This window comes from Typha angustifolia, chromosome 13 (genome assembly GCF_048772165.1).
Source record: "Typha angustifolia cultivar Huaian chromosome 13, ASM4877216v1, whole genome shotgun sequence".
NCBI classification, from domain to species: domain Eukaryota; kingdom Viridiplantae; phylum Streptophyta; class Magnoliopsida; order Poales; family Typhaceae; genus Typha; species Typha angustifolia.
Window position 1 is genome coordinate 2,016,269 of NC_133251.1, and position 26,696 is coordinate 2,042,964.

A 26,696-nucleotide genomic window follows, 5' to 3' on the forward strand; every position below is an offset into this window, starting at 1 on the left:
GCTCTCCGCTTTTCCCCATAAAATCTGTGCCTCACTGGATCGGCTGGGTCTCGAACGAAGGACCCATCTCTCTCGCTCTCTACCCACCAAACCCTAGTTGCTAATATCTTCTCCTTCCCATTCTTCGGAATCCTTACTAGCATTGCAGTTGTGCCCCATTTGCGTGCTCTCTCTTGGTGGATTCGAGTTTCCTAGTTGGCTTTCTCCACTTCTGAGGAGTGAATCGCAATGAGGAAGCACGGATGGCAGCTTCCTTACCATCCTCTTCAGGTATTGCCTCCCCTGACCGGGTTCTTCTTGGTTGCTGAGATGTTCTTTCTTATTCACATATCCATAGAAAAGAAACATTTTTCTCGATGTGTAGGTGGTGGCTATAGCTGTGTTTCTGGCGCTGGGTTTTGCCTTCTATGTGTTCTTTGTGCCCTTTGTTGGAAAGAAGCTGTTCCAGTATGTGGTCATGGGACTCTACACTCCTCTGGTAAGCCATTGCTTTCTATTTTTTTCTCTTTTGTTGGCTATATTGGCTATAGATCTACTTGTCGATGCTTTAAATGGCCTCTGGGAAGCTGTTTCTTGAAGTGGGCTACTTCCATTCTTTGGTGTAATTTCTTCTTGATTTTTGTAACTTATTTGCGGAAGAATAGAATGGTTTTTAAATTTTGATGTGCTCAATATATTCCGGAGCAAGAATGTAATAAATGTGTTAGTGATGTACAAATTTGGGGCTCGGAGATGACTTGATATAGTTTACATCTTTCAATTATACCATCGTTGTGCCATTCTCACTTACGAGAAATTGCAAGTTTATGTTCAAGAAAGAGTTTCGAATGGATTAGTGACCGCCATATGCTCGTAAAATTATTTGCATTCATGTAGATGCTGCATGGTCCCATAACATGGTTGTTCCATATGTCAGTTTGGAGTCTTTACTGCAATTTTTCTTAAAGCAACTATCAGCATGGTAGCACCCGGACTAACTGATGGTCTACTATGTTATTTCGAGCCTTGCATTGTTGAAGGATTTCAGATACTCCTATCTTCCTATAATGAAGTTCTTACTGCATATCCTTCTTACCCCCAATTTCTCACTATTTGGATGAAGCCAATATTTCTTTAATAGATCTATTGATAGACCTTGACAAATCATAAGATATCTATGATTTGTCAATCAATTGGACATTCACATTTTGTTATTAAATGAGACGATAGTCTCAATGAATCCCTAGGAGGTCCCTTCCTGTTATTGGAACCTATTGTGTAATTGTTTCTTTCTGTGTTAAAACATTTTATGAATGCCAGTTTACCCTGTTCTGGAATATTCTTGTTAAATTTTACTGCTTGCAACATGCAAAAGTACTAATATAGGTTCTTTTTTCAGGTTACATGTGTCTTTTGCTTATACGTTTGGTGTGCTGCAACTGATCCTGGGGACCCAGGGATTTTCAAATCTAAGAAATATTTGAAAGTAGATGATAGTGGGGAACAAGTTCATCCTAGAGAATCCAGACAACTAGGCTCAAATAGTGAACTACAGGCTGGAGCAGATGGAGAAATGCCAGAACATGAAGGTCTCAGCACCATTGCTGCCAGCGAGAAGTTATGCAGTAGACATGAGAGCGAGAATTTATCTTGTTGCAACATAATTTCCTTGCCACTTTTCTTCACCTGTTACCCATTTTCTTTTCTATGTACTTTGTGCTGTTCACCTGAGCAGTCTTCTGAACATCAAATGAGTGAGGAGGGCATGTTTTTCTGCAGTCTATGTGAAGTGGAGGTATGTGCCCAATATCAGAAGATTGTTTCTAGTGGTATCTTTCTCTAGGAAATCTTTTTTCCTTTAAGATTCAATTTGCCTCCTCCCTTTCTCCAAGCTGAGTATCTTGGTCTCACAAAATGCCATATTTGATTTGTTTCTTCTCTGTCATCATAGACCACCTCTCTTAATTAAGGATGTAGTTCTTCAATTAAATAATCTGGAATTACATTAACTTGGTAGTCTGTTAAAACTTTGTTGTTTACGAACATTATATGCTGTAGGGAAATAAAGAGTGCATAATCTCATTAAAGTTTAAGTTTTTAGGTATAAATTTATAAACGTGTCAATATATTTTGTGAGGAAACAGACTGGTTATAGTGTCTGATCTCTTACAATTGTCTGGACATTGTGTAGGTGTTGAAGTACAGTAAACACTGTAGAGTTTGTGACAAATGTGTTGATGGCTTTGATCATCACTGCAGGGTAAGATATTGGTGATGTGTTTTATGCACTCCCTTATGTTAGTTCATAACATAACCACAATTGCCCTCCACTTTCTTGATTTATTGTGTTTTTGCAGTGGCTCAATAATTGCATAGGAAGAAGAAACTATAGAAGGTTTTTCATCCTCATGGTCTCTGCACTCCTCTTGGTAAGTACAAGCTCTCCCTACTCCTTTGACTGTTGTAGATGCAAGTGATGCTGTATGTGTAACCTAACCAGTGCCCAAAAGTTATGCCATTATGTTAAGCATCTTCTCTGTCCAGTCCCCACTTTCAAAGTCACCATCCATTACACGTCTGCGTAGAGACATGTAGGAAGCATTTCGTTCCATGTCCTTTTCATTCTGGCTGATTATTGACAGGTATACGTGATTTGTGCACCTTGGGCCAGCTTATTCTACAGTGGTCGATAGGAGTGCTTGTGCTGATTCTCTGTTTCCTGGAACGAAAGGAATTTTCTGCTGAAATTGTCGTAAAGTTGGGGAGCAGCTTCTCTCTGGTGCCTTTCATTATTGTGGTGGTGAGTTTGCTGACATCTACTTTTTGTTCCAACCAATTAGATGTGTTACTTTCATATTGAATTTTCATACTGCAGCTTCCCAATTGCTCTTTTCCATATCTCAGTATAGGGTTTAAAATTAATTTGCCTAAAAGTCTATTTCAAATCAACTTACATCAAGCTCAAGTTAGTTTTTCATTGAGAATGCTTGTCTTAATGAATAATTGGAGTTTGACTACGTTTGCAGGCATCGTGCACCTTTCTAGCAATGGTTGCTACATTACCACTTGCTCAGCTTTTCTTTTTCCACATCCTTCTTATTAAAAAGGTAAGGTTCAGTTTTTTTCTTGATATTGTGACTGAGTGATCAATGATTTACTACATCATAAACATTATCACATATAACATTATATTGGCTGTTTTTAAACTTTAAAACATGACTAAAACTCTAAAATTGTATCAACATGAGCAAAGCACTAATATATGTCGTGAACTTGACAAATAATCTATAATCTACACTAGTTTTTTTTTTTATAGAAGAGATTGCACTAGTTTTTTTATCATTAAAAGTGGAAATTTTTTTTTGCAATGTTCTATTAGTGAGCAGTACTCTACTGACATTTAGTGTATCTCTGACATCCAGAGTATCCAACTAAATATGTAGACTATATTTCAGGAAAAAAATGTATCCAATTTAGGACTTAATGTAAATCATGTAATGCTCGGGTATTACTGTGTGCTGGTTCTTTTTGGTTATTGTATAAATGTACAAATAGTAAAAGGACATAGCTAAATTTAGTGAATACGAAGTTCACAAACATCATAGCTGTTGATTTGCAAGGAATGCATGACATCCTTCTAGGTCTGGGGTTTACTGTAAAGCTAGGATTGTTTCCTTTCATCTAAATTGAGTAAGCTAACCATGCTTACATGGATTAATAACCATGCTGCTTACATGGGTTTATGTAGGGAATCAGCACTTATGATTACATCATAGCTTTGCGGGAGCAAGAGCAGCAAGGGGTTAGTGGTCAGCAGAGTCCACAGATGTCTCAATTGAGCTCTTTCACTGGACTTAGCAGTGCCAGTTCATTTGGTGCATTTCACCGTGGTTCTTGGTGCACTCCTCCAAGATTGTTCGTCGAAGATCAGGTATCATGTGCATCATTAGTTTTTCTTTAACCTCCTCTAAGTGCATTACTTGATTAACATCAGATTGATCACTGAAATTTCTGAAATACATATGATTTGAAATGTTAGTATTACTATAAATATCACAAGGTAACATAACAGATCTTTGCTATCACTATCATTGCCCATAGCAATGACACGAGTGGATCTTGTTGTGAAAGCATGATTTATATGCTCTCAAGCCAATCCAACTTTCTTTCTCCACATACTCTGGTAATTTCTATTCACTACCATATGCTACGTCCAGTCCTTTTTACATTTATATCCTACATGCCAGTATGCATCATTCTTCAAGTCCAGTAGATAATAATTAAGGAACCTGTAACAATATCTCACTTGGCAAACTCATCAGCTTACTGGAATTATACCCAAAGGTACAAAAATATCGTTGCTGCTGATAATAATTCTACTCGTTCAGAGAGGGTGATACCAAGTTTAGTTGTCCATCTGAACAGATGAAACAAACTATCTTATACAAATGTGGAAGTGTGTGCACATGCAACTTTCCACAAATTATTGACTACTGCATTGAAGATATTATTACAGGCGCCCCTGCATTTGTGGCAACTATGAATGAACTTTATGCTTGAAGCAAAGATTCTCTTTGATATTTCTCACAAATTTAATGAAAAGAGAAAAAAAAATACATGTGCTTTAAATTTTGTTATCATTTATCAGACCTTATTAGCCAGCCAATAATGACAAGGCACTACATTTTTGCCTAGTTTGACGTTATTCCATCAGAGATTGGTACCTCTCTTCATTCTGCTAGCAAGAAGGTAAGGGAGGAGGAAGGACTCAGGAGAAAAGCTTCAGGAAATGTGAAAATTAGTCCTTGGACACTTGCTCGTCTTAACGCAGAAGATGTTTCCAAAGCTGCTGCTGAGGCAAGGAAGAGGTCCAAGGTTCTTCAACCGATTGTGAGACGAAATGTGCCAACGGGACAGGAAACAGACAGTAGCTATGGAAGTGTGAGTGGCAGGATCATTCCAGGGCCGGACAATAACAGGCAGGTTAGCAAGAGAGGAAGGCTTCCTACTGAACTTTCTCTTGAACCCCTTGCAAAAATATCTGGGAGTGCCACAGATGATAATAGCAATGATGTTGTCCCAGAAACATCCACAAACTTAGCTCCCCTGCAGCTTGAAGCTAGGAGTGCTTTTTGGCCCAGAAGAACTGAATCATCCACTAGAATTGTTGGTTCTTCTCCTGAAAGTAGTTTGGATTCACCTGATCTCCATCCATTTCGCATTTCTTCATCTGGAGCTGAAGAAGTGCAGGGGCTCACATCTATGCCTATGTCAGGAAATGCTGCACAGAAGGGAATTCATCTTTCAAGATCAACCAGTGATGGGTATGAAGCATCCGGGGGTGAAGACAGTGATCGAATCCCCTCTCGAATTGTACACAGGTCATCCAACTGGGACAATGTTGTCCTCAACTCTGGCACTAGTGGTGCAACAACTAATCCAAAAGCATCCTCCTCAGGAGGACTTCTAACTAATAGTAGACTGCACTGAGGAAAGACTATCCCAGAAAGATGTAGACTGCACTGAGGAAAGACTATCCCAGAAAGATGTAAATGGTCAGTAGGATTCATGTAGTCTGACTTCTACTTAAAACTTAGGGTTCCAAGGGGAGTTCTCATTTTGTTGAGGTGGCAATAGTTGAATCTTGCATGAAGCTTTATGACAATCCTCAGAAAATTTATGAGATAGAATTCCTTTTATTGGTTGAAACATATTACTGCCCATCTAGATCCACTTGTATTGACCAGATGGCGTTCAACCAATGTACTCTTTTAACTTTTCTCTGTTGCTTCGTGATTGTATTCTTGCTTATTCTTGTGGCTAAATCAGGAAGTCGTTTCCAGCATTCATAGTTTGAGATTACGGATGTTCTTCCATGTGTATCTCTTCACAACGTTATTTGAATTTCTTGTTATTTTACAGCAGACTCAGGATTATTTTGTTTATTTTTTTTGGCTAGTAGCACTTTATGTGACCATATATTGTGTATGTGAATGAGGGGTGATTTTCAAATTACCTGTTAGATTATCGGTGCCAGGAAGATAATTTTGGCTGGCTCAAGAAAAAGCTTCGGTAAGGGATACGAAGCATCAATGAAGTAACGTTGGTGATAGCAATTAAAGAACCTACTCAGGATAATTCACAAGTTAAAAAGTATAATTTAGCCAAGCCTAGATTCAAAACTTAATTTTTCTTGGATGAAAGTTAATGGCCTGAATATCATTGACAGTGATAGGTTCAATAAACAGTTTAATATTTAAAAGCAATGTCTTTCATATTGTCAGTATATAGACATTCTTTGTACTATTTGCTATAAGTACTTACAAAAGGAAAAACAACACTTTCGCTTAGACAATAAATTTTTTTATGCTTTTCACAAAAGAAAAACATAAATTCCCTTCCTGGGGCAGTAGCAAAATTAATTCCTTTAAATGCAGAAAAAGTAAAAGATCCTTCTAAATTCTTTAGTAAAAGGATGGAAACAATCAAATTGTATGTCAAAACTCAAAAGGACTATCGTTTTTAGAAGTTCTGCAACTTGACATGACTAGCAACAGAAGTGCACCTACCTGGCCACCTCCCCAGGTTTTACCTGAGTACTTGACTGTCATATTCAGACCACACTTACTCAAACATGGCAACTTAGCAGGTACCTGCCCTTGGCCTACCTGATGACCGACAAAAATATTTAGCAAGGAGAATTGTTTTCCTACATGAGAAGTTCCTCTAGAATGAGACAATAATGTAGATCACATATGTCAGATGATTCTCAAGACTATAATGCGGCATGACAAGTGGGCAGAAGAGAAGAGAAGAGAAGGAACTGAGATGTAGCTACAAAGACACAGTAGGGTGATAAGGATAGTAGCAAAATGGAACATAAGAGATGTAGGTACAATAAATAACAAAAAAGAGATGCATATTCACAAGAAGTAAGAGGGCATTATTAATGTCATGATGATACAAGGTATGCTTACTATATAGCATTCAAACTACTAGAAAGGCAAAGGACTTACCAGAGAGAATCTTCCGAGTAACTCGGAATTACGCATGATATCAAAACATCTCTGATGGCTGTCAATACTAGCAAAGTATATGGCATCCAGAAGACAACTATAATCCAATGGTAAATTTGAACAACAGATCCTACTGAGCTATTAAGAATTTTCTCCACAAGTGATGTATGAAAATGTATATTTTGATCTACATTAAAGCTCAACAAAGTGAGTGCAGAGAAAATGCCTTAACAATTGGCCTGGTAGTTACATTGTATAACATACCACATAAATTCCTAAAACCATTAGCTCACAGAGCAGTCCTTGTGAAAACTAGGAGAAAACTAGATCAATGATCTACAACATAAGGCATATTTATGTGGGTCTTTAATAGACTTCAAGATCTACATCCTCTTTGAAGAATACTCTATGCTGGAAATTTTAATCCATTGTTTGCAGTTCACACTCCCAGATGTTGCTCCCTGGTTGCCTTCACTACTAAAAGCTGAAGCTTCCCCAAAAGTCTTTATCCCAAAGTCTTCCATACATGATTTTCCTTTTCTAAAGGAAAGGATCCCACAGTGCACAAATTTTAAGTCGATAACAAGTTCTGCTGTTTTACCCTCTCCCAACATTCCCTTTTCTTATTTCTCCAGAAAAGGTGATGTTGAAATTGATAATTCAAGGGAAGGCATTAGCTAACATCCTCCAATTTACTTGCAATCATTTCTTGCTCCTCCATGGAATCATCTGCAGTTATCATTTCCATACTGAACGATCTACAAGTGAAGTAGAAAACTGCACTCATCATGGAATCAACTAGCACCACAAATGAGTACATAAGCACAAGAAGAGGACCCTCCCATAACCGCGAAGACCCATCACCATAGCTCAATGTTTTCACCCTGTGCTCAAACAGCCCCTCCACAAATGCCATCCCTATCGTCGACCCGAGAAAGATCAGAAGCCCTGCCTGCGTCTGCCCCCTGATTAACCGCACTGACCTGAGCAAAGCCATCAGCCCCGAGACATCCTCCAGAACAGATATCACACCAGCAAGATTGCAAATTATGATTGTGTGCGCATACACCATTGAGAAAACCAATACAGTTAACAATGCCGGATAGACAATGATTTGAGGAGGATACATGAGTACAGCAAATGCATTGCAGACGGCAACCAGAAGCACTAGAAAAACAGCGAGGCAACTTGATATAGTAACACAGACCCACAGGTAGGTGGTGACAACACGCCCTGCAATGCGGCGTGCCATTGTAATGAATTCTGCGGCGACCACTCTCTTGCCTGCATAGATACAGGCCACAGAGTAGGCAATTGAAGCCTTGGCTACGAGAAGGAAGGTCAAAAGAAGGGGAAAGCAGACTATAGAGGAGACAACAGTGCCGGCAAGATGGTAGCACAGCTGTTTGAGGAAATGCGTGAGTGGGAGTCCACTGGCGACAGCAAGTAGAATTAGGCGCCGCGCAAGAGCGCCGACAATAGAGGCGTCGATGAAGGCATTGGAGAGGAGGGCAATTGAGACAGGGAAGACGAGAAGGGCAAGAATGGTCATGAAGGAGGAGGGGTCGGCTCGGAGAATTCTCACTGTCTCTCTCAAGATCTCCAATGCATTCATCGGCGGCACGGCATCGACTTCCGGGAGCTCAGGCCTAAGGTGGGCACTGCGGATCGACCTTGGAGAGCTTTGTGCCCCGATCAACTGACCCATTTCCGGCAAAGAAGGGTTAAAGATCCAACCTTTTCGACACTGGCTACATCAAATTGTGGTTATCTGGAATTTTCTTTTAGTTTGGCGATGGTAGCATGATCTAATCTGCAATTATAGGAGGAAAGAAGCAAAATCCAAGCACGAGTCTCTTGCTCCGTGTAGATCTGATCCTTGTGGCGATGGTTGAGCGTTACAGAGATTGCGGCATAGTTGGTGATTGGACGAACTAGTACGCGCTTCACGGGGATCCAGGAATGTATCGAAAGTGGTTCGAGAAGCGTGAAGGGGGAAGGAGAAGAGGAGGGAACTGGGGAGATGGGATCTTGGAGAGGGGAGAAAGAGAAAGTATATATATATATATATATAAAGAAATGCATGAGATTAGACTCAATAAGAATTCGACTTATATATATATATGTGTGTCAATAATGTGTGGGAGAGTTTGGACATTTGGCGCATTCAGGGATCAGCAAGCTTGCGATGCTTTTTTCTATTTGTAATTTTATTGTAGAAAAGGTGATTAGTCCTTAATATATAAATTGGACCATAGACGTAAACCATATAAAAATACTAATACAAATAAGCCAATAACTGAAGCTCTTCAGTGGCAGCTTGCACGTCCGACGCTTTCATCACCGATTAGTTCGTTATTCGCGAATAAGCCCATTTTTTCTTATTCATGTTCTCGCAAAAGTGGTCACCATTTTTCTTGATAAAACCTAATGACACTTTGGAATCATTTTATTTCTTCTTATTCGTGTATTAAAAGGACTCTTCATAATTATAATATATATATATATATATATATATATGAACATTATTTATTAACATTAGTATTATGCGATGTAAGTAAACTTGAATCTTGATAGATTAGGACTCTAATATAATCCTCTCTGAAGCCGAATCCGACAAATTAGATTCATTATGGTTGATCATTCTAAGACATATTCTTCGATTTGCGGCTGGACAAGAGGGTTTTAGTACATACTAAGAAACACAACCACCAGGCTATTATGTAATGCATGGGCTCATTCCATCTATATGTAAGTGATTAAAAAACCTATTTCGCTCCAACCAAATAATGCACCACTTCCAGAAGAAAAATAGAACTCCAATTTTGATCTTTTACCATTATTGCAGAACAGCAGAGTAGCTAAAGAATAATTGACCCTAGAGGTGCACACAAGATACCCATTGTATTCTCAAAATAATACTTAATATACTGTAGATTAGTTGATTATGTTGTGTTATAGAAATTGGCAAGGCGCTAAGAGGAAACAGATATGTGCAGTATAAAAGCATTGGAAAAGAAAAGCTTAATTTGTTTCTACTTTACTACATGATGGTAGTCTTATGAAAGAAGAGCCGAGATGAAGCAGCTGTCCGTCGAAATCATTAGAATGAATGAAATGCATCGCTGATCCAGAGGTTCTTGCAATTGTAAACAAACATCAAATTTCCCAGACTATCATTGAAAGAGAAAACAGAACAACAATAGACTTATTGTTTCAGTAAACAGATCAATAGCACATGAAACTTCCAATCCACAGGTAAGTACAAGGTGTAGCAATAGGGAAGTGATTGATTCCGATCAATGAAGGAGAGTGAAAAAAAAAAGTAGTACAGACTAGTAGTAACAAAATATAAGCATAAGGAGTTGGTGCACACGACAGTTCAAAGGTGCTTGGGACTGGAATATGTAAATACTGATACTTGTCGAAAAACAGTAAATGTTTGCGCAGAAGAATGAAATTTCATAGCACAACTAGATATTGAAGGTTACAAACAAAATGATATATATTCAATCCAAACTCACAGAAAAAAAGAGGGAAGAGAGTGTTACTGGTCATGATATCTATACCAGCTCAGTTCATTATGCATCTTTGAGGCTGAGTCTTCTGAGAAAACCTAATAATCAGGGATGGAAGCATACGTGTACCCTGGTGCTCCCTTCCACGAATAATATGCAACACGAGTCTCATAAAAGCCTGCAGATGGAACAAATATATATATATATATGGACTTCAAAAACACAGCATGAAAGCAGTTACATATAGAAAACCATTTTGCCTAGCATTTGCTTCTTCTGGAGTACCATAAATAAAATACAAAAAAAAAGAAAAGAAATCTGACCATAAAATAGGAAGTGTCCCAACTATGCTATGCATACTTCATCCATCTTTTGGAAAATTAGTATAAAATTCATTGGAAAGAAAACCTAAAGGTCATGACAATTTCCTCTTAAACACCACTGGATATTACAAAATGTTTATCACACTTGTTATGTCCGCACCAAAATGGTCAATTAATACGCTAGTTTAGGAGTCTGTTTTGTTCATATGTGAAGAAAAATAAGAGCGTAAGCAACAAAAATAAAGGCAAAGAAACCAAAAAACGATTCACTCACTAGATAAAGTCAGGCAAATAAATCAGCTGTGTTATTTGTTAAAAGTCATTCATTGTCAATTGAACTCAAAGCACTTCCAGTTCAGATAAATATGGAATAATCAAATCACAGGTCTACAAAATTGACAAATGATAACTTAAGAGAAAACTAGGATACCAAAAGCTTTCAGTATACAGGATAACTTGGAAAGAGTTAAGCAAGTCTGGGTTATCACCATAATCATCGCATCTTAAAATGAACTCAAAACAACGACAGTCAGTTTAGGCAGTAAAAAGGAAAGCTAACTTGTCTTAAATGGGATGAAGTCTGGGAAATGCAAAGGAGAGCATACCAGGAAGAAAGGCAAGAATACCGAGGAGCAACAGACCATTTGCTTGAGATCTATCACCGTCCATGTGACCTGTGAATATGAAGTAAGAAAGAAAGAGAAGCAAAGATCCTAACAAAAGGAGGAAAAGTGCGAGAGCAATTGACTTCCATGGAATCTTCTTGTATGACTTCGGAGTGTAATGAAATCGCAGATCTACATCCTCTTGTTCATTACCAACATCGTCATCCCTATCCTCTGCGGATAGAGGTGAATACCGCACTTGGCGTCGAGATGACATATTGATCAACCTGCAGTCTGAAGTGGCCTCTCTAAAGAACAGCAACAAGGAGCAGACCCTTCTCCGAATCAAGCTTTTGTGTCAACGTACAAGAAACTAGTATAGAACAAAACTGCCATTGAAAAATTGCAAGAAATGGCGAGCAAAAGATTGCAGGTGCACAGAAAGAGATGAAAACGGCTGTTCTCAAGATAAATGCAAGCAGTACACCAAAATTCAATTGATATCAGAACCCGCAGGTCTATGCCGTGATTATAAAAAGTTCGAAAAAGATTTGCCAATCAAAAAAATACAACATAAGACAAAAAGGAAGCAGATGTTCAAGCGAATCAAAAATTTAGTATATGACATTCTTATCCAAACTAACAGAACACAAAGACGAGTTCAAGCCAAAAGATCTTAATCTGGATTGACCGATAAGAACAGAAATTGGAAGAGAAAAGCACATAGTCACAAACATTTACTAAGCTGAAGCCTTTGCTATGATTAAGGATCAATGCTTTCTGTCTCAAAACGTTGGACCAATAATTTGAAAGGGAGAGACCACTAACCTTAGAGAGGAGAGAGACCGCCGCCGTCGAGGGGGAGGGGGGAGACCGTCGTCGAGAGAAGAACGACGCGCACGGTTGGGAAGGAACGGAGATTTGGGAATTTTAACTTAGGGATTTGGTTCCTCAATCGGATCCGCCCCGCTAAAGACCCGCGCCCGCTAAAAGCACTTAACAAAGATCGTCATAACGAGCTGGGCCGCGAAGTTGGGCTTTCTTTTTGGGCCTTCATGTATGGGAATTTTTGCACTTTAAACCTTGTACTTTTCACTATTTATAAATCACGCATTGCCTTTGTTTTTTTTTTCTAAGACACTTTAACAGTGTAAAATAAGCCTCCATCCTAAGGCAAAGTACATATCCAGGGAGGTGGTAGATCCAATGGCTATTATAAACTATTAAGACTGCAACTAAACTCTTTGTAATCACTAGCTTTAGGGCTGTTAACTAGTTGTCACATTAATAAATTTGAATTCTTAATTTGTTTTTGAAAAGACATCATTTTAATCATTCTTTTATCTCATCTCTTCACCAATTCCCTGGTTTATAACCAGACTATCTTATTTAAATTTAAAAAATAAAAATAGGTAACCAGATAATCTTAATGTATACAAGTACCAGTGATACAATATTACTGCAAAAGGTATGGTACTTTGGTGTAACTTTTTGCATGATATTACAACCATTAGCAGCTCTTTGTTCTCCCTTTGTGGCACACAGCTAGACACAAAGGTTATTCACATTCACATAAAGTGAGCATGAAAGTACCAAGTACCATCCAGGCCCATCATCATAAGAAGGAAGAAGACTTGCATGTGGAATCCATGGCACTAAATGCATGCATGGTTGGATATAGATAGCCAACCAGCCATCATCATATAATCCAACGTTGGTATGGTACAGCTACACACCACCTTTACTTCCACTTTCTATACTCCTCTTAATGTTATGGAAGAAGGACTTGGCACAAAGTAAAATCACCAAGCTCTTTTCTCTCTATCTCTCTCTCTCTCTATATGTATATATATCCTCTTTCTCAAAAGTAACCCAGAGAATGTGAATTACTTGTCAAGAGGTACACAGGATATAATAAATCTCCAGAGAGGATGAGGAGGGGGACAGACAAAATGGAGTTATGAATGGTTGCATGAAAAGAGAGAAGTGATGGGTCCCTCTTGGCCTTTGAATTGTCATTGTTAGTCTGTCTCCTTCCCCTTAAGAAAGACAGCAGGAAAGGGGGTGTGGGTCATGGCCCTAGGAACTGCTGCTGTGACTTATTAGAAGAAAGCCTGCTTTAATTAATTTCTTCCATTAATAGTTCAATGATGATCACTTTTTTGGAAAACTTATAAAAAAAATTATATGTGTTTTTAGTGTCTTAAACTTAAATTTTCTCACTAATGTTAGATTTATTTTGTTTCTATAGTTAGTTTAGCTCGTATATATTGAGATATTAAAAGCAAAACGCAAAAGTCGAGTAAGTGATAATTAAAGATCAGTATAGGGTGTTTTGGATAACTTACTTCTGAGGGTCTTTATGCAGATAAGGGACTTCAGAGGAGTAGAAAGGTAAAAGAAGAACCTAGATTAAATCAATGTGGCAGCGAGGAATTAAGTATGAACAGTAGGAGTGTAATGATAACTTGTGTCAGATTTCCCTCCAGCATAAGTTAATGGTGTGACTGTGAGAGACAGAGAGTATCTTCTTCTATGCTGACAGTTGGATTTTGGAGAGTGGGACAAAGTTGAGGAGTTTGAGTTGCATTAAATGATAGAGTTGGTAGGCTTTTAGTTCTAGTTCAGAGAGAGAGAGAGAGAGAGAGAGAGAGAGAGAGAGGAGAGAAACAGAAGTTTTAGCAGAGGATTGGAAAAGGCTTTAAATGAGGACAAAACGGCAGGAACTCTGCATTCAAATGAAGGGTCGCTGTTGTCACTGGTCTTTTTGCTCAATACTAGTGCTTCTTGCTCTCTCTCATCCTTCAAGATCATAGAGAACAGAAAAATCAAGTGAAAAAGGAGAGGAAATTTCGTACTTGGTCACGTGTGAAGTAACAAAATACTAGTAAGTGAAAAAGGAACAGCTTGGATGGAAAGTTGACTACTTTGTTTGCACAATCCTGGCAACAAGGAAACTATTGGCAAGTCAAAAGATAGCATTGCGGTATTCATTCATCTCAAAATCAGATTGATTCATTTACAGCGTCTGTTACAAGGAAGAGAACAACTATATATTGAATCAGATTGATTCATTTACAGCGTCTGTTACAAGAAAGAGAACAACTATATTGTCCACTTTAGTACATGAAGAAACAGCTAAAAAAGGGACCAGAGCTGTTAAAGCTCCCACATAATTATTAGATAAGTATGATATATACTTCTTTACCACAGGAAATGTTCTTGTTCATGAACATTGCATTCGAGCATCGAAAATTCTTGTGTGATGAGAGTAAGAGGCAATCACCTGAACCGATGGCATTGTCTTCAACTATCTTTGATCAAAAACTGGCACAGATAGCAAACAATTTGCATAAGGTTGCAATAATCCTCTTAGATATCTCTTAAAATGCTCGAGCAACTCCTGTGAAAGCTGGTAATATTTGCGTACAACTTTATCTACACATTGTTGCCTAAGGTCAGCAGTAGAACATAAGCTTCTTAACACTATCTCTGAGCTTTGGTAGTGGTGCAGTTTGCAAAGGAGCAGCTCTATAGAGAGTAGGCCTTGTTGTTGAGTCTGATCTCTCAAGATATAGCCTACCTCTATAGGCAGCAAGGTGGGCATAGTATGCTGGGGGCACAAGAGAAACAGGTTTGGTGCATCTGACAAAAGTATAACATAGATTGTGTATCAGCTTTTGTAGTTCATCAGACTTGAAGTGGTTATCATCCCATAGAACATGGTAATGAGTTGGCCTACTGGTACCCTTCATCCCCCAGTGACTGCATAAGTAGAAGTCGAATTCTCTTGGATGGGTGATCACTGTATCCACAACAGTTCCTGGCGGTATGTTCTCATCAGAATAGGCACTAGTCTCATTTCGGAAGAGCCTTGTGTGATGCCTCTTCTGGACCACAACAAAAGTGATAGACGGCTTGTAGCCTGGAAATTTCGAGCATGCAGCTTGAATCGCCTGCAACTCTTCCTTCAGCACCTTGTAGAATTGAGTCTCGCTGACACCATCTCTGAAAAATATAATTCTACCAGGAAGCTTGTGATGTTCCACGTAGAACTCATCAAGTATCTCCTTGACCATCTCATCCAATTTTTCAATGATTTCTTGCCGGTGAGTTTGTGATTTTATCCTGCAAATGTACTTATTTGCCGCGGGCCAGTTTATAGTGCCAACAACAGCAACAACTGACGGACTGAAGTCATCAAGTGGATGTGGGTGGGTGACATCGGCACCCATGAAGATCACAGGCTCATCCTCAGAGAAGATCCTAGGAACTTGCAACGGCAAGGTGTTATACAATGCCACATTGCAGCCACCAAGTTTAGCATTGATTTTAAGAGCTAAATTGGCTAGGAATTGTGAACTAAGTTTGCTAAGATTGGGGTATAAGCAGCACTGTGTCACGACACCTATACAAGTGTCAGCAATTCGCTTCAAATCAGCATAACCCCGGTGTCGTTTCTCCATTATACAGATAAGCAGCTGTAGATTCCCAGATGCAGCTTCATGGATTTTTCTGAGCTTGCTTTCCAAAGAAGTTACGTTGTTAAGCATTTGAATCTGCTCAAACAATGGGCTAATGATTGTATTCTTGTTCAATACAATACCAAGCTGCTCACACCTGCTGGATAGCTGGTTAATGAATTTAGGAATGCAGAAGCGCTGCTCTGGGGTGCCACCGAAGCTTATCAGAGCCCACCTTCTGATCCTGGAGCCTTCAGCCACATGGCTGTTGAGCAAGTTCCACTGTCGATCATGCCGGTTAGGAGTGATGTCTCTCACATGCCCACCATCGCCGAGCTTTAGTTTAGGTGGCTGAAGAACTCTTCCACAAAGTTGGGTCATGTCTCTTGAAACTTGCAGGTTGAACTGATTAGCATAGGATCCACTGCAATTCATAGCATCAGCAGCTAAAGTTAGAAGACTGAATCTATAACGCTTAAGGAATAATCCTTGACACTTCAAAGCAAATTATTATAAACAACATTACTCTCACTGTTCCAAACAAAGTAAAAAAGATAAAATCAGCCACAAGAGAATTTTGAGAAGAATGTAATACCTTGTTGGACCAAATTCTCCTTCTACAACTCCCTTGATGATGTCTTTCTTTTCTCCAGGTTTCTGACATCCCATCTTGAGGATCCTAACGGTCTGCTCATCAGAAAGCTTTCCAAGAAATTTTTGGCCTTCACACACCATACACAGTTCCATTGGTAGATAACATGGTTTGCTTCTGCTAATCTGCAAGCATGGAAGTTTTCTGAATTGTATATCATGGTTGTAGTGATCCCTGAAGTAATCCACCAGCATCATATCCTTCCCATTCCTGTCTCTAAACTTGAGATTCTCTGTAACTTCATCGGTCAAGCTATAAACCCGGTATCTCTGGTCTGTTTCACGATGGCAGACAAAGACCTTAATGTTCTTCAAGGCCTTCTCTACTTCTCTTCTCTCTTCTTCCACCAGCCCCCTGGTTTTCCTCTGAGAAAGGTCTTTTAAGAAATCACAGCACTTCTGCAAGTAAGGGATGATGCCAATGCTTTCATGGAAGGCTGTTACACAAAAATCAACATTGAGGGAAAGGCCTTGTTTGGTGGGTCTAAGGCTCTGGAAGAACCCCCTCAATCCAACAGCTCCACCACTGATGTCCTTTGCTTCTCCCATAAAACTTGTATAAAAAGACCGCCCTAGGGGAATGCAGCTCTCCGTTGGGCTCTCACGCAAAACAACATCTAGCGCATGCAGGTAATGTTGAGGAAGAGGAACACCATCCTCCTCTTCCTTTAAGTACTTATTCAAATCCTCACCACTTATTTTGGAGGCCAATCTAATGTTCACCCTGAAAAGCTTAGGCTTTGGTTTCTCAAGGACATTGAGACCAGCTCCAGCAGGCAACCATTTTGTTGCCGGGATTGGTAGACTCACAAAGAATTCAAGCTTGTCCTCTTGGAATTCAATTGGACTGTAGAGATTCTTGCGGCCATCAAAAACCGGCAAGGCACCGGAAAGAACATCGGAATTATCCTCCACCAGCTTTCTTTTGATCATCCGGGCAACTTCCTTGGACGGGCGCGGAGATATATTGACATCATAATGGAAAATTTTCTGTAAAGGGTCAAACTGAACAAGAAAATGGTTGGCAAGGAGAGGAATCACAGGACCCTCGGTGCCACCAGGATCTGGTCGCCGAACTAGAGCTATTGCTTGCGGACTAGCAGAAGCTTTCCCATTGCAGCTCAAATAATCTGCATTCATCTCATAGTTTTTCTTCTCAGGTAATAACTCGGTCTTCTCTTGTATCACTTCAATACCTGGTTTCCAGTTACAATGTTACAAGGGCATCCACGATTGGATTAATCGAAGGAAAAAAGTTTAATACAAACAACGTTTCAGGTGTGCAGATTTCAGTTTTGTCCTAATCTTTTCCCCATCCTTTTCACACAGGGAAAAAGATTCTAATTTGAGTATACAGCAAACAAGCCACACCAATCATTAACTTTCATAATAAAGAGGAATGCACTAATGAAACAGAAAATTATGCGAAACAACACAGAAAAGAAAAGAAACCGCCTGAGACAAGATCATCAAGTGAGGAAGAATTCAGAACAAAGGCAAATAAAGTAAGCACCTTGGGGAAGAGGTAACACCGCAACTCCGGCATCCGGCGAGGCGGCGGGCGGCGGCGGCTTTTGCTTCCAGATGGTCTTGGAGTAGTGGACATGGGTTCTCGATCTGGGGTTCTTGGCCATAGGGAAAGGAGCAGTAGGAGGGATGTAGAGGAGCAAAGGGGGAGGCAAAGGTAAAGGTAAAGGGAGAGGGAGGAGAGCTGGGTAGGCTTGGTAGAGATGCTGCCTAGAGTTGCACAACTCCATGAGGGCATTGGGTTGAGGCCTAGAAACCACTCTAGTACACTTCCTGCTACTCTTCTTCACATCCTTGGATTCCTCCATGGCTGGTTGGGTGGGGGAGAGAGAGACTACCTTTCTTTCTCCGCTTCCTCTCTCTGTCTCTCTATTTAACTTAAAAGTCTCATACAACCTTTGGCTCGGCTGATTTAGTTCTTCTTTTTTCTTGCCAAATTTTCATTTACCTCCCTAACTTTTACGCTTTTACGCTTTTAAGCCCTGCGTTTGTTTATTTGTTGTAGATCGCCAACCTGTCCTGTCTTTCAGCAGAATTTCGTTGTGATCCCTTATTTTCTAACATTCGCACAAAAAACCAAAATAGGTGAGGACCGGTGCCTATAAAATAGAATTTCAAACGGTCGTATAAAAATAAATAGTTCATATAGTACGTAAATAGTGAAAATGCAGGATTCAAACAGTGAAAGTAGATAAGTATAGGGTTTTATGTGCAAATCTTCCTTATCTGTTTGTGGATGGGACGGACAAAGAGGATGTGCGCAGAGATGCTGAGCTCAGGACAAAGGGTGGAGCCAGGGAGAAAGAGCAGAAGGTGATTATTATTATGGCAGAGACAGAGGGAGAGGGAGAGAGAGTAATGTGAATATGTGATCCGTTGGGTTTTTAAACGGTTTCCTCTCTGCTACTCTGCTGCTGTGCTGGTGTATTCCAAATTCTCTAAATGGGAGTGTTTGTTGGGTTTATGTCTTTATGACAGCAGTAAATTAGCAGGTCTAAAGAGAAAAGAGTACTGGGTTCTTAGGGCTGCATCACCTGGAGGCACTCATTTAATGCACATAGATATACACATTGGTTTCTGCCATGATAAAAAAGAAAAAAGAGAGGGTATCTTTTTGTGCAATCTGGATGTTTGAAGTCAAAGAGGAGAGTGGGGTTTGTGAGGGAGGCATGCGGCCCAAGGAGGACACCACCACTGGGCCAATGGCCATTACTGGGACTACCTTTTACTTACTACTCGAGTGAGTGTACTGCTGTTCTTTAATGAGTTTGTTTGGGAATCTCAACTAGGGCTTGGACTAAATCTTACAGTGCTCTCCAATGTGATCGAGTAAGCTTTGAGTTCTGAGATGCAAAAATAAATGCTAAACTGTAGAGGGGGGGTTTTTTTTCTTCATTTTTTCTTCTCCTTTTTGCATTGAATAAGATATTCATACAGCCTATCTAACTTCTCTACAACCCAAAACCGTCAATAAAATGTTTGGGCCGTCCTTTCCCTTGTGGGTCTCCTCAATAATACATTGGTCTTCACCTCATTAGGGTTAACCATATGAGTCTCTACCTTCCTACATTGTTCTGTTAATGGTCTTTTACTTTTGTCAGGATTCAAAAGGGAAGAAGCACTCCCGCCGATTACAGGCGAATCCGACTGTCGTGCAATGGAGACAGCTTCTGATGATAAATTGGAACCTGATGCGGAGTAGGCAAAACCATCCATGTCCTCAGAGAATCTTAAAGGGCTACTCCAGCTCATTCGATCGGACTCCCCAAATAAGAACTCGGAGTACTCATCTGTGCTGGTTGAGTCCCTTGTGCTCTCTGTGCTCCATGATCCTTCATCTGAGCAGCTGAAAAGGGAAGAACTGTCGCTCGAAGAATCTGCCTTAAGTCGGAATCTTTCATATAATAGATCAAATGGCTGAAAATTCGCAGGGTCATCCATCATCCGATGCGGATGGAACTGGTTCTGCCGCCGTGCAACTGACGAGTCCTCTTGTGAGGACATGGAAACTGACGAGCTTGTTCTCCTGTCATTTATCTTCTTTGCTACTAGCTCGTTTGCTTTCCTCAATGAACTTGGGGCACGAGGTGAGCACCTAGTTGAATGTACATGTTAATTTTTAGGTACTAAGAAAAGCACTAGTTAAAAAGTTGGTCCATCTCATGTATTTACCTTGCATAAAGAAGCATGTATGCATTTTCTGATAAGACTCTCTCAAGCTCTACATGTTTCACCTGCTCGTAACACAAAAGGATGTCTAAAAAGTTATATATGTACAGAAGGTGACAGTAAAAACAAGTTTATCTGAAATGTGAATAACCACATCTGATAAAAGCTACATAACAAAATTGTAAGAAACTTAAAATACTAGGACAATCCCACAGCTGAAGAGAAGGAAAATGTTATGGCTAATAATTGGAAATTGTCCAAGGAAACAAGATAAAGATAACCCTTGACTTACGAACACTATCACTCTTTAACAACATACAACAGAAATACTGAGCAAAAATGCCATGACCAAAAGAAATGATGTGCTACGAAACACTATCAACTTTTAAGAGATTGTTCAGCAACAATATTTATTAAGCAGCATACCTTGCTGTCATCAATCTTGTACCACTTTCCCTGTATATCTTTCACATAGCATATGTAGTGGCCGGAAAAGGCAGCATTCATAATATCAAGATGAACAACCACAGCATACAGTCTGTAAACAGGAGATTTGTCCTCGGTTGCACTCATGTACTTAGCTAGATTCAGGTACTCTGGGAAACGAACAGCTTTATTGAGTTTGCCGAACTTGCCAGACTGCAAGAGGAGGAACAGCATGCTAAAGATCACATAATCAAAAGTATTTTAGAATATTTTAACTTTTCCACTGTACCTGAAATCGCTTCAATGCAATGGTAAGGACATTGGGTGCCTCCAGTATTGTCAATTTCTTTTTAGCTCGCTCATAAGATTTGCATCTGATGTTAAAAAAAAACTGAGGTGAGTGTGAAGGAAAATGTAAGGAGAAGGATATGATTTTACAAGTTCAAACTATGCTGTCATCATGGAAGATTGTGACTAGACTAGGGCTGTCAAAATAATAAAGCTGCTCGAGCATGGTTGAAGCTTGAACCTGTTCTAGACTTAAACCAATTTCCACCTAATAGAGCAGAGCTTGGTCTAGATTAATAAGCAAGAAATCAATTTCAACACAAGCTTGATCAAGCCTCTGCTCTTTCAGGCTTTTTTTCATATGTAAGCACATAAACATTACTTTGTCTGTAATAAAAGAAACAAAGTTTACATTCACAAACCTTATCTCCTACAGGTAGAAATTCTATTAACTGTTAACCCATTGATTATCATGATTACTAGAACTTGACAACAGGTTACTAGGTTTCTGAATTATGTGAATTGCATGAATAAATCAATCGATTATTGGGGACACCAACTGGGCCAATTATAGCATGTTACTGAACAATGGATAAATCACCTGATTCAATCCGATGTTGTTCAATGCAGCCTGACTCAAGCTACCAGAAAGACCTAAATGAATTGTAGCACCTCGGGCAAGGACTCGGAAAAAAAAAAATCTGCATGATGCCCTGTTTGCAAAATGTATGCATTCTTTATCCAAGATCAACTACGTGAAGAAATCAAGAAACATCTTTCAGAGGAATCAATTCCACCTTAACTACACTATCTTTTGTCAATGCAATTGGAAATCTGCCCTAACAATTTCTCCATAGCACTATATTTGATTTCCAAAGCCAGAAATCCTGTATATAAAAAAAATTCAAACAGCCATGTTTAAAATGCGCATGAGCCATCCCTCTGGACTCTGCTCCTTCCACCAACCAAAATGTGTCAATATTCAGCGATTGAAATGCTTTAGTTCATTAATAACTTATGGTCTCGTTGCCAGAAAGAATATAATTTCTACTGATAAAAAACAATAAAACATGGATCATATGGGAGCAATTTTAAAATGCACCAACATATATAAGAAGAGAAAACCATCTAACCTGTTACACTGATATTTGTTCTCTCCATCCAAAACTTCTGTATGTGTAAAACGTGAGAGTGCTTCCTCAAGGGTATTGATGTCTCCATGTATCTCAACAGTAAGATCCATCATCCGTTCACTTTGCACAGATTTTCCCTGACACTTTGTACACTTTATCTACATAAAGCATTTATAAGCAATTAACTAGAGTCTCACTAGCAACATCACAGAAGGTATTGATAACTAGAAAGACAATGAATAGATCACTGAATGCTTACAAAAAATTACCTTAGACCGCAGGTAACCCCCAAAAATAAGCTGTATGAGAGTTGTTTCTTCAGATAATTGGCCAAATATTTTTGGACCAGCTTCCTTAAGGCACATCGATTGCATTGCTTCAATGGAATACCTGTCAGAGAAAATCACACAATGCATAAAATTCAGGGATGCCATTAAAGTTCATACTTATATTGCAACAAATGGTACATAATTCCATTGCTTCACTATACCATTCACAACAAATGGATTAAGATTGCATGCTTATTTCATGTTTGATTTTGAATCAGAGTATCATTATTCATCATAAGTAAGAGTGATGTTCCAGACCTTCATGTTACATGGCAGGAAACTCAGATAACGACCTTAAAAGTTATTAGTGATTGAAGTCACCTTAAAAATTCATGGGCATCTTCTTCACCACCAAGACTCAAGCTACTTCCAATTTTGTGTAGATGAGAGAGAATTCCAATGGGTGATAAGGGAGATTGCCCTTGTTTCGCCTTCATTACAAGACTCTCAAATTCACAGGTAAAGCACCACTCACTTTTTGAACCTAAGAACAAATGGAATAAGAAAATATCTCACAAACTTAATCAAGAAATAAGAAGAATAAAACAAAGAAAGAGAAAGGTTAAGGATAAAAAGGTTACATGTTCTAGAATGAAGTCCTTCCAAGAGATATGCTGTAAGTGGTCGAGTAAACGTCAGACACTGGAGCACAGCATTTGCATAGCAGCTGCAGGAAATGAAGACTCCATTAATGAAAAAAAAAGTCAAATAGATGGAATTATATACAAATGGGTAGGCCATTTTATAAGTCACCAACATCGTATAACTGAATCAGCCAAATCAAAATGTCAAGGACTTGTATATAATGCAAGGAAAATAACTAAGATGCCTTATCATGGATTTAGAATGTCACTGATCAAATGAAAACAGTCTAAAAGCAAATGCATAGATGAAATAATACAGGGCACCACCATGCAGTTGGGTAGTTCTTCATAATACGAGTCTGCAGGAAATTAATAGATCTTTAGCTCTTATGGATGAGATTACTTAGCCCCAAATAAATAGTCTGGGGCTCTGAGCTTTAGCTATGTAACAAACTAATAATAATGGAGGTGAAATCATCATTCATCAGATGACACTTGAGTTCAAAACATTTTGCATGCAAACTTCAATTACTAAACCACCAGAATAATGCAATATCATGTTAGAAGAGAAGAGGAAAACATAGCATTATATTTCCTACTCAACAAATAAGAAATATTCCCCTCCACTTTGGAACCGAAAAAAGGATTGATGAAAGTTTGCAACTGAACATCACCAACAAGATTATAAGATCAAATACTCCATTTTCTAGAAACTCAAGCTAGGTAGAATAAAGGTCATAGGAGTATCAAGAATAAATATATTATATTTGAGCACAAGCATCATCACTGTTAAATATTTCATATGAAGAATCATAATTCTTATTACCTGTTGCCACAGTTAGTAAGACCACAGGGACGCAATTCCACCTTATCACAATTGTAGAGCTTGGTGAAGAGATCATATGGAAAAAGGCTCTGTCAAATCAAGAAAAGTTAATAACAGCAAACTATAAGTAGACAAATATTATGTACGTATATAAACATGTGTTTTTGCATATTGTCACTGCAGGCAAGTATATCTCGGGTGCAGCATTTCCCTCATTTATATTACTTACCATTTCTGATGGATAATGCCTCAGAATTTTTGGGGAAGTATACTGCTTAATAAATCTCCTGGCAGATGTCAGGCCATTCGCCATTGCCACTGCATTCCCTGATGTTCTAATAAAAACTTTAGGAGCATCACTAACCTTCTTGGATCTATCACGTGCACTAGAATGACCACCTCCACTAGAAACTGATTCATTAACTGAAGACACAGATGCTGAGGACCTTAAGTTACTAGACTCAACAATATTCACAGCTTGTGTCTCCTTGTTGTTGAATTGACCTGTATCTTCAAATGAAGAAGCACCACAAGTAGATTTACTTGTTCTAGAACTTCCACAAACTGAAATGTAGTTACCGACAAACTTGTTAGACAACTGTGTTGGAAATTCTGCATCAAATTCAACAGGCTTACCCTCTTGATATATATGGAAGCCAGGGGACTCATCATTCTTAGCACCAAGAGAAGAACTTCTACCAAGGTTAGCTCCCTGAGATTTATTATCATTTTCATAGCACTTCCTACTTGAATAATCAGACTGAGCCCTGATTAAGTTGAAAGGACTGCTTGGCTGGTATTCACCATCTTCATCTTTACTAGTTACTTCTTCTTCTTCTTCTGAGTTGTCTGAGCAAGGAATACCATTTTCAGGAGAGTTTGCAGTAGCAGAATCAGGAGTTGAGCATTTAGTAGGACTTGCATCTCCACTATCAACAGCTGTTCTGGTTCCGTTAGAGGAGCCATGAGAAAGAGATTCTCCTGATCCAGCATTATGAAACAGAATTGGCTCCTTGCCAGCGGTATCATGACCAGAGGTTTTCATAGTGCTAGAAATTGAAATGGAGTTAGGCGTTGATAAGACAGAGATGGTATAATTAGTTTTTCCAGCTACAGATAGATCCACAGTAGGCTTTTCTTCAAGGTCATCACCTTGACTAGGAAAACCTACTGGATGGCCGGACTCAGATGATTCAGGTCTATTAGAAAATATCTCAACTGTTTTGGCATGTTGCTGTTCTTCAAACACCAAATTATTGTCAGACAAACCAGATTGTTCAACTTGTATTTTCACAGATTCAGAACAATTTACAGGGTCGTCATCTTTATCGTCAACAGATGGAGGACGGCATTCATCCTTGTGGCCTTGTCTCCAATGAATGATTTGACATTTCCCAGAGCTGGAACCAGTAAGAAGGAAAAAAATAAAAGATGAAGTTCAAAAGTTCAAACTCAACAAAGTAATGTCAATCGACTAACTGCTATTGTTTGATAATTTGCAATTCTTTACAGTTTACTACTTTGTAATGGCCAAATAGGTCAGTACACAATCTGGTCAAAATGATTTTGCAGATAAGACCATTGCAACTAGAAATACTTGGCCACCTTGAAAACCTTAATCCCATGCATCTGCAACTGCGAGGGAACTTTTTTTAGTTGTAATCGCAGTGCTCAGAAACTGAAACAAATTTTCAGTTACTTGTTTATCTATTGTCCTCGAAATTCCAAGAGTTCAGAACAGTAGGTTTCTAGCCTACTCAAAGGCTAGAAATTCCAAAGCAAGAGTCTTCATATATTATTTGAAATTCCTATCCGTTCAAATAAGAAAAGCTTCGAAGTCCAGGCCTTAGAGATTGATATATTAAAGATTTGATCCATAACCCAATTCACACAACAGCTACCATTATGAAAGAACCCAACATCAGACCACTAATTAGAAGAATCTGAGATAAATTTATCACAAATCATCAAATCCTACAGAATTGCAGAAGAAGAAACAAAATTGAAGGACATGATCTTGACCCCACTCACCAGTATCGAACTGCCTTGCATCTGGCACACCTTGTGGTGGTCGGGCTGAAGCAAACAGCGCACACCGGCCTCGGCGCCGACGCCGGGCCATCGGCGGCTGCCACGTCAGCGGATGCCGCCGGTATCGGTGGCATCACCACCGTCACATAAGAGAGCGCCGCCTCGATCTCCGCCCGCTCCGCCTCCTCCGCCGCGAGGCGCACGAGCAGCCTCACCTCCTCCGCCCTCGCCGTGGCACGCAGCCATCTCCGCCGCACCACTAGGGCAAGCACCGGCCCAAGGAATAGGAACACTAGGGCCGCCCCGGCGAACCCTAGATCCCCCATCTGACCGGCCAGTTCATAGATCTCCTCCCCACCACCGGCATCCGCGATCGCTCCTCCCGCCTCGTGATTCGCGCAACTCTCCGAATTGGGGAAGGAGAAGCCGTAGAGACGAAGGATTTGGGGGGGAAAGGAGAGGAAGACAAAGAGAATTGAGAGGGGAAAACGTCCAGATTGGTGAGTGAGGCAACGAGGACGACAAAAGAGAACGGATTTTCGATGCGGTGCACATCCGGAATAGTTTATCTTATCCTACCTAAACAATAAGACAAGGCCATGACTGTTGGCCGTTTCATGGAAAGGGAGGGAACGAAGCGATCCGTTGTAGTGTTCCAGCGGAGCACTAGAATTTTCTCAGCCGTGCGCGAAGAGTATAACTGGATCCGAGGGAAACGAATTTTGCCTTCCGTTGGTTGGATTGTGAGAGGGGAAAATCCCGTCCGTCCAATTTTTTCTCCTTAATTTCCCATGTTTGTATTTAGTCAGCAAACACTGCTGACTATAA

At 39.6% G+C, this 26,696-nt stretch overlaps 5 protein-coding genes across 6 annotated transcripts; 1 reads left to right on the forward strand and 4 right to left on the reverse strand.

The window, feature by feature from the left end:
- Nucleotides 1-14: 14 nt before the first annotated feature.
- LOC140772940 (probable protein S-acyltransferase 22) lies at nucleotides 15-5,690 on the forward strand. Its single transcript, XM_073115203.1, has 9 exons — nucleotides 15-270; nucleotides 365-478; nucleotides 1,379-1,774; nucleotides 2,171-2,239; nucleotides 2,337-2,408; nucleotides 2,651-2,779; nucleotides 3,006-3,086; nucleotides 3,728-3,910; nucleotides 4,675-5,690. Exons 1-9 carry the CDS (start codon nucleotides 229-231, stop codon nucleotides 5,467-5,469), a joined length of 1,881 nt encoding a protein of 626 aa, XP_072971304.1. The 5' UTR covers nucleotides 15-228; the 3' UTR covers nucleotides 5,470-5,690.
- Nucleotides 5,691-7,159: 1,469 nt separating this feature from the next.
- On the reverse strand, nucleotides 7,160-10,323 carry LOC140773800 (uncharacterized). The gene has a single exon (XM_073116547.1). It carries the CDS (start codon nucleotides 8,701-8,703, stop codon nucleotides 7,669-7,671), a length of 1,035 nt encoding a protein of 344 aa, XP_072972648.1. The 5' UTR covers nucleotides 8,704-10,323; the 3' UTR covers nucleotides 7,160-7,668.
- Nucleotides 10,324-10,477: 154 nt separating this feature from the next.
- On the reverse strand, nucleotides 10,478-12,395 carry LOC140773801 (uncharacterized). Of its 2 annotated transcripts, none has more exons than XM_073116548.1 (3): nucleotides 12,270-12,395; nucleotides 11,442-11,814; nucleotides 10,478-10,691 (listed from the first exon to the last, which is right to left on the reverse strand). In XM_073116548.1, exons 2-3 carry the CDS (start codon nucleotides 11,716-11,718, stop codon nucleotides 10,612-10,614), a joined length of 357 nt encoding a protein of 118 aa, XP_072972649.1. In that variant the 5' UTR covers nucleotides 11,719-11,814; nucleotides 12,270-12,395; the 3' UTR covers nucleotides 10,478-10,611. The 2 variants fall into 2 exon arrangements, with proteins under 2 accessions (XP_072972649.1, XP_072972651.1); XM_073116550.1 differs by having other exon boundaries at nucleotides 11,442-11,776; nucleotides 12,270-12,386.
- A 2,013-nt stretch (nucleotides 12,396-14,408) lies between these two features.
- Nucleotides 14,409-19,256, reverse strand: LOC140772828 (protein argonaute 7-like). The gene is made up of 3 exons (XM_073115032.1): nucleotides 18,069-19,256; nucleotides 16,500-17,751; nucleotides 14,409-16,328 (listed from the first exon to the last, which is right to left on the reverse strand). Exons 1-3 carry the CDS (start codon nucleotides 18,388-18,390, stop codon nucleotides 14,900-14,902), a joined length of 3,003 nt encoding a protein of 1,000 aa, XP_072971133.1. The 5' UTR covers nucleotides 18,391-19,256; the 3' UTR covers nucleotides 14,409-14,899.
- Nucleotides 19,257-19,454: 198 nt separating this feature from the next.
- On the reverse strand, nucleotides 19,455-26,409 carry LOC140773578 (ubiquitin carboxyl-terminal hydrolase 17-like). Its single transcript, XM_073116207.1, has 12 exons — nucleotides 25,869-26,409; nucleotides 24,474-25,237; nucleotides 24,067-24,401; nucleotides 23,838-23,926; nucleotides 23,009-23,094; nucleotides 22,749-22,911; nucleotides 22,368-22,488; nucleotides 22,099-22,256; nucleotides 20,967-21,051; nucleotides 20,678-20,890; nucleotides 20,255-20,316; nucleotides 19,455-20,177 (listed from the first exon to the last, which is right to left on the reverse strand). Exons 1-12 carry the CDS (start codon nucleotides 26,192-26,194, stop codon nucleotides 19,550-19,552), a joined length of 3,030 nt encoding a protein of 1,009 aa, XP_072972308.1. The 5' UTR covers nucleotides 26,195-26,409; the 3' UTR covers nucleotides 19,455-19,549.
- Between the last annotated feature and the right edge of the window lie 287 nt (nucleotides 26,410-26,696).